The sequence below is a fragment of the Gavialis gangeticus genome, unplaced genomic scaffold, assembly GCF_001723915.1.
Source record: "Gavialis gangeticus isolate Ggan-Ray unplaced genomic scaffold, GavGan_comp1, whole genome shotgun sequence".
Classification (NCBI taxonomy): domain Eukaryota; kingdom Metazoa; phylum Chordata; order Crocodylia; family Gavialidae; genus Gavialis; species Gavialis gangeticus.
In genome coordinates, this window is record NW_017728992.1 from 161,359,550 (window position 1) to 161,365,764 (window position 6,215).

The 6,215-nt window shown below is 38.5% G+C and overlaps 1 protein-coding gene across 2 annotated transcripts in view; it reads left to right on the plus strand.

Annotated features, from left to right (window-relative positions):
* SPAG1 (sperm associated antigen 1) overlaps positions 1-5,795 on the plus strand; it is a 70,898-nt gene extending 65,103 nt beyond the window's left edge. For both annotated transcript variants that reach the window (XM_019528007.1, XM_019528008.1), the window contains 3 exons: positions 1,043-1,207; positions 4,566-4,940; positions 5,102-5,795. In XM_019528007.1, the coding sequence (XP_019383552.1) occupies positions 1,043-1,207; positions 4,566-4,940; positions 5,102-5,233 (672 nt within the window). In that variant the 3' untranslated portion in view covers positions 5,234-5,795. The remainder of the gene's footprint in view (positions 1-1,042; positions 1,208-4,565; positions 4,941-5,101) is intronic.
* The last annotated feature ends 420 nt before the right edge of the window (positions 5,796-6,215 follow it).

Below are 6,215 nucleotides of genomic sequence, written 5' to 3' on the forward strand. Positions count from 1 at the left end.
GGACTAGAAACCAAGTAATGCAGCAGACAAAGACACTCTAACCTTCATTTGCCCTCAACTTAGCTATGATTTCCAAATGTAAGTCTTAGTAAGAACCAGGCAGTTTTTGATGACAAGTCAGATTCCTTTACTTATTAAAAATACCTGAAAAACTGCAGCAGTTAAAAACAAAAAAAAAAGTTTTAATTTTTCTGGAAAACCACTGGCAAGACAAACTTTTGCTTTGTATCAAATATTTAAGCAGACTGTACTTGATAAACTCTAATCTCCTTATGCGTTATTGTTGTCAATAGAAATTAATATAGATGGTGAAACCAGAGAGTGATTCAACCTGCCAAAAGGCAACCAGAGATTACAGAAAAAATTGTCTTTCCTGATTGTTTATTTAGAGGGAACATGTAAAGAGACTGAGAAATCAACTCTTCTACTTCCCTGTCTCTGCTTGAAATACTTTGATTGGTACATCCTACAATTGCATCGCCTTTTTCACAGGTCTGTTGCATTGGCTGTTCAGAATCATTCTGTGATTGATTGATACATCCAGGTGTGTCCCCCCATCTGCCAGTTCAAGCTAATGAAACCTGAGCTTCTGTTAGAAATTCTCATTCTTTGGTTCAGTGGAAGTTGGGGCACCTAATGCACCTAAATACTGTTTGAATCTGGTCCTGTTCAAGTGCATGACTGTGTGTGTACTGTACTATGTTATTTCATCTTTAATCCATTCTCTGACATAAGGGTGAATTGTGTCCAAGCAGTTTGAGCCACAATGTGTATATTTACATATATCACCTGTAAATATTTGGCTACAAAATATTAGTTTAAAAGAACAAAAAACCTGTTCTCATGCCTTTTCTTTAGTAAAACTGTGTATCTTAAATCATAAGTAAAATTGTGCATCTTAAGTCTTGTTTAGATGATACTTACTGTTAGTGTTCCAGTTTTTTTTAAGTAATTGTGAAGTTGACCATTGCAGTTCCAGCTAGTTCTCTTATCTTAATCTGGAATAGTTTTATCAACTCTTTGTTTCACCTTTTACTTTCAGAATTACCAAGCCAGTGTTGATGATCTCAGAAAAGTACTTTGCATAGATCCTAATGTTGCTGAAGCAAAGAAAGAACTAGAGGAAATAACCCAATTTCTTAACCCTAACCCTAATGTCACAGCCAGCAGCCAACAAAAGCAAAGAAAGAAAATCAAAATTCATGAGGTATTTCCATTTTTGTGAAAAGTAATCAGTAGGGGAGTCACACAGTAAATAAAATTAAAACTTAGATCTTGTTTTGTAATATTGATAGCTTTTTTAACTACATGTATTAATTTGTTTATTGTTTTAAAGGATACCAGTGTACTGAAATATTATTAAATGCGGTGTTTGATCCAATGAGGTCTATAGTGCTTTGGAAAACATCCATAACTCCAGTAGAAGGAAACTATTTATCATTCTTGGACAAAACAGTTTACGGTGGAGGTAGCTGAGGACATTTACTGTTGAGTTTTCAGAATATGTCTCTCATCTGATCTGGTAGGGCAACAAATGTTGCTTATATAGAACCAACAGAGCCTATGCTATCCTGTTGCTGTGGCCAAGCCAGCAGAGGTATGCTGTCCAACAGGACCTCTGACTCTCCTTTCAGTGAAACTTAGCAATTTGATCAGAGAACAGAAGAAGCCCAAATATACATAAAGCTCTAGAGCATATGTGTGCAAATCTACAAAACGGTCAGAGAGTGATATTGTGCCTTAAGTTTTGATGTTGTAAAACAAGCAAGCAATGTAAGTGGGTGAAAACATCAGTTATGCTGAGTTTCTTGGCATCCACACAGGTCCTGTGTTCAATACTGAATCACTCAAAGAAGGGATTTCTCTGTAATTAGATGCTTAGGGTTGGTAACTGTCAGTTCACGGATCTCTGTCTGTCTAGTTTTATTACAAGAAATATGGCTACTGATCAATACAGTCCCATTAAGTGACATTAACATTTGGACCTGGAACTTCAAAAATGTATGAATTTTGTTAAAACTGGATCTGTAAATGGTAACATAATGGATGGATAATTCAGTCATGCAGAAATTCAAAGCCAAAGAGATGTTTAGTACTTTATATAACTGGCCATGAGTGAGAAGCTGTTTTTTTTTTATTTTACCAAGATGTAACACATCTAAGATCCAGAAACCTCCCTTAACAGTAACAACAATTGGGGACTACTACTAGATTATAGAAAAAGAGAAAATAATAGCAGGGTAAGACCAGTGATGTAACTTCACATTATTGGAGTGCCTTGTATACTTATCTGAGCTAGTTTCTCAGCAGAGCTAATTAGCCTAATGAGGCTAGACTGCTTCTGATACCCATACTAATTAGTTCAGAACTAGCTCTGGCAATGTCTACATTCACTGCTACATGTAGATGTTTTAAGGTCCCTTGAAACTTTTTCAAAAAGGGTGATATTCAGTGTCAGGAGACTGACTGACTGTTGAGTGTTTATTAACTTAGTTCCGGGACTCTTTGTATTTTAAAGTAGAAGCTGGTCTTTTAGCAGGTACTTACTAGGGATATGTCTACCGTGTAGCCACTGCATCACAAATCTCAGGACAGGCAGCAAAACCCACCAGAGAATCTGAGTAAATACTCAGGCAGTTGCACTGTGCTGAGGTGCTTGCTGCCACAGCTAATATGCTGCCAGTACTAAAGTTAACTTTGGGTACATCTACCTCACACTGCAGTCACAGCAGTGAATCCAGCACAGTCCTACCCTGTTGGTATATGGGTGCAGACACACAAAATAGTTTAACTGTTCCAGAATATCACCCATTAGGTACCGGTTCAAAGTTGTGTGAAATGTTGTGGTTCCAATACCTGGGTGAGCATCAGAGTGAGTGTCCAGCTCAGCAGTCATGACAGTGGGCAAGTGGGGAAGGATGCTTTCACCTGTGCTTTGGGGAGACATCCAGTAAGTGGGTGACCTGTGGCTGGGGATGTTTTTACTTTTCTTCTTCCCACTGTCTCCTAAACATCAGTTCAAGAAGCTTCAGTAAGCTGCAAATGACTGAAGTCTGCAATGTGCTTATCTGACTGAGTGGCAGGTTTGCCAACCCAAGAATTTCTTGTTTTTACTGACAGTCTGCAAACCTTTTCCTGAAAGTCAGACTTTTTTTACTGACATATGTTTTACCTAATGCAAATGCAACCTTCTGCCTTAAGTGGCAGTGACATGGCAGGATTTAAATGTGGGGTTTAACACCCACCAGAGTAAAAACAAGTTTGCTGCTTGACTGCAGCAGTTGTTTTATACCATGCTTCTCCCATGCCAGGGGTTCTCTACTCACCCCCAAATGGACCCAAGGCAGTGCTGCCCCTACCCCAACTCATTCCACAGCCTTACCTCCACTAGTCCCGCACCTTGTGCAAGCATGGACCCACGTCTTCCGCTCCCAGCCTGTAGCTCTGTCCCAGCTGCATTGTCCTCCTCCCTGTACGCTTGAGGCAAGCAGCTGTTAAACCCAAGGTACAGCCAAAGGGACAGAGTGGCAGCACATGTCTGGGCAGGGGGGAGAGGGCTACACAAACCCCAGTGAACCACAAAGCCCTGACAAGAGCTCCCTGCAGGGTTCTGAGCTCCCATTCAGACACTGCTTGGTGCTGCCGTGCTCCTTCTATCCATCAAGCTCATCATTATTTAGTTTTTATAGACAGCTCCATTTTTCACAGACCTTATGGACAAGCATTTTTGCCTTATTTTTTTTATGGGCTGCCCGTAAGTTTGTAGTCAGTTGGCAACCCTGCCATTGGGGAAAATTCTTGGAGTTGTATCTGCATTTGAAGTGTGTTTTATGGTTCTTAGGATCTGATGGGCTGTGCTTGAGTAATTGGTGAGAACACAGCTGGTGGTTAGACAGACAACATTGATTGAACAAGCAGTGCAAGTGAGCTCGTTGATAAAAGTGCCAACAAAAGGGAAAAAAGGGGGAGAGTACAGTTCTGCCACCGGAGGGGCAGTTGCAGCAGTATGTATGAGGGGTTGGGGGCAGGGAGGAGCAGTGCACTGTCGGATGCCTAAAGGACTGAGCAGACGTGTCACTGAATACTTGATATCTACGCTAATACTGAACTGTTTCATGGTGAACTGGTTCAAAATAGTACTTGATTTTTCACATACACTTTTGAACTGTTCCAGTTTAACAAGCTTGTATGTCTGTCTGCTTCAGTTATAAACTGCATTTAAACTGTTCTAAACTGTCCATGTCCTGTTATGTCATTAGTTATATGGTCAATTTTCTCCTAAAACCTTTCAGATCTCACCTTAGAAAAGGGAGGACAGGTGTAAGATGCATGTTGACACAGAGACAGCCTTTTAAGACACTTGACTATTAGGATATTACTTCTTTAGGGACCTGGGAGAAAGGAGGAGGACGACCATCATACTCTGAAAATCCTCCCTCTAGAAGAGGAAGTGATAACCACTAGTTTAGTGGTATCTCTGCTTTATGTACTCTCATCTGGTTTATGAAACTTGAGGTATTATATACATCAACATTTAAATGGTTTGTTGTTGTTTCCTTTTAAAGGTGACTGAGAGCAACAAACAGGAGAGCCAGGTCAGTACTTCAGAGGATGCTATGATTAATCACATACCTGTTGAAGGAGGAGCAGAAAAGTGTGCACCATTGAAAAGGTCTGAAAAACTGCTCATTTCAGAACCATCTACTGCCTATGACTTCGGTCAGAGCATAAATGCTGTGAATGCCCAGAAGGATAAAGCAGCCTGTGCAGATCTTCTAATGATCATCAACCCCCCAAAATTGCCAATGCTGCTAAGTAACAAGCTAGATGGGGATACGTTTCTGATCTTTATCCAGGCACTGGAATGCTATATACTTGGGAAAGATCCTGGTCTTGTCTATCAGCACCTTTTCTATCTGAGTAAAGCAGAAAGGTTTAAGGTAAGAGCATATCTTTTGTTTAATTTCCCTTTGTAAAAAAAAAAGGGGACAAAACTCAAAATTTGAAAAAACTTAGTGGAACAGAAAGTATGTTGATTTCAGCATTTAACAGAAAACCACTTACCTGCACTGATTGTACCCATACTGGTTTCTTTTTTCAGGTGGTGCTGACCCTTCTTAGCAAAAATGAAAAAGAACAAGTTCGGCTTCTGTTTGAATTGCTTTCAGAAAAGCATAATCATCAGTTTTCATCAGAAGACCTGGAGAGCCTTAAAAGGGTTTATGAACTTTAAACAGAACTTGATTTTACAATTTTTTCTTGCTCCATACGGCTGAGGGTATGAATGGAGGTATGAACTGCAGATTTGCATGGGAAGAACTTGGTCTGTTATCTGAATTGTTCAGCTGCTGTATTTTTTACAGTATGTGCACATCTAATGTTTGCTGCTCTTTTGTCTTGTAGTTATATACATTTTAACCCCAGTTGAGTTCTAATGCATGTCTGTATTTAATAACATAGGTGATATTTGAGGATATGTTGATTTAATAAGAATGTATCAATTAAATGTATAAAAATATCTTAAGTCCTACAATAACTATCAAGAGTTTTAGCTATTCATTTATTATAAGGTAGATCATATTTTCTTGGGTAAAGGCAAGTCCTCAAGATAAATGGGTTATTAGGGATAATGTTGCTGAAATAATTTTACAGAAGGTGTTAACTTTTTTCCCCCTGATTTGTAAAGTAACTACTGTATTACATATTTGTTCTCATGGAATGTACAAAAACAGTTAAATATTTTTTGTGCAATACAGTTTAAAAGCAAACATGAATAAAAATAGATTAGTTTGTTATGGAACTCTTCAAAGCAATTTAGCTATTAAATAAATTGTTATGTTTTTTAAATGGAAAATGCATAATTAAGAGTTTATTAATAGCATAATTATTTTAAGCAATATTTCAGGGTGTTTGCACTGTTTTAGGAAGTGGCACTTGGCAGTGACCAAATTCTCACTGACCCCTTCAGTGGTTTGCCCACATGTAGTTCATTTTTGTTCAGTTTATCCTTAGAATGAGGGGCTGCATTTAGGAGCACATATGTTTGATTCTTCTGAGACTTAAATGGTCTTTTAAAAGGTTGGTATATTAATAATCTGTTTTTAGTCGTGCTTGTGAAAACAAAACAAAATAGTTTCTTAAACCCATAGCAAGTTTTGCTTTACTTTGCACAGAACTGTACACATTTTCAGATTTGTAGGTAAAGAAACTGCTTT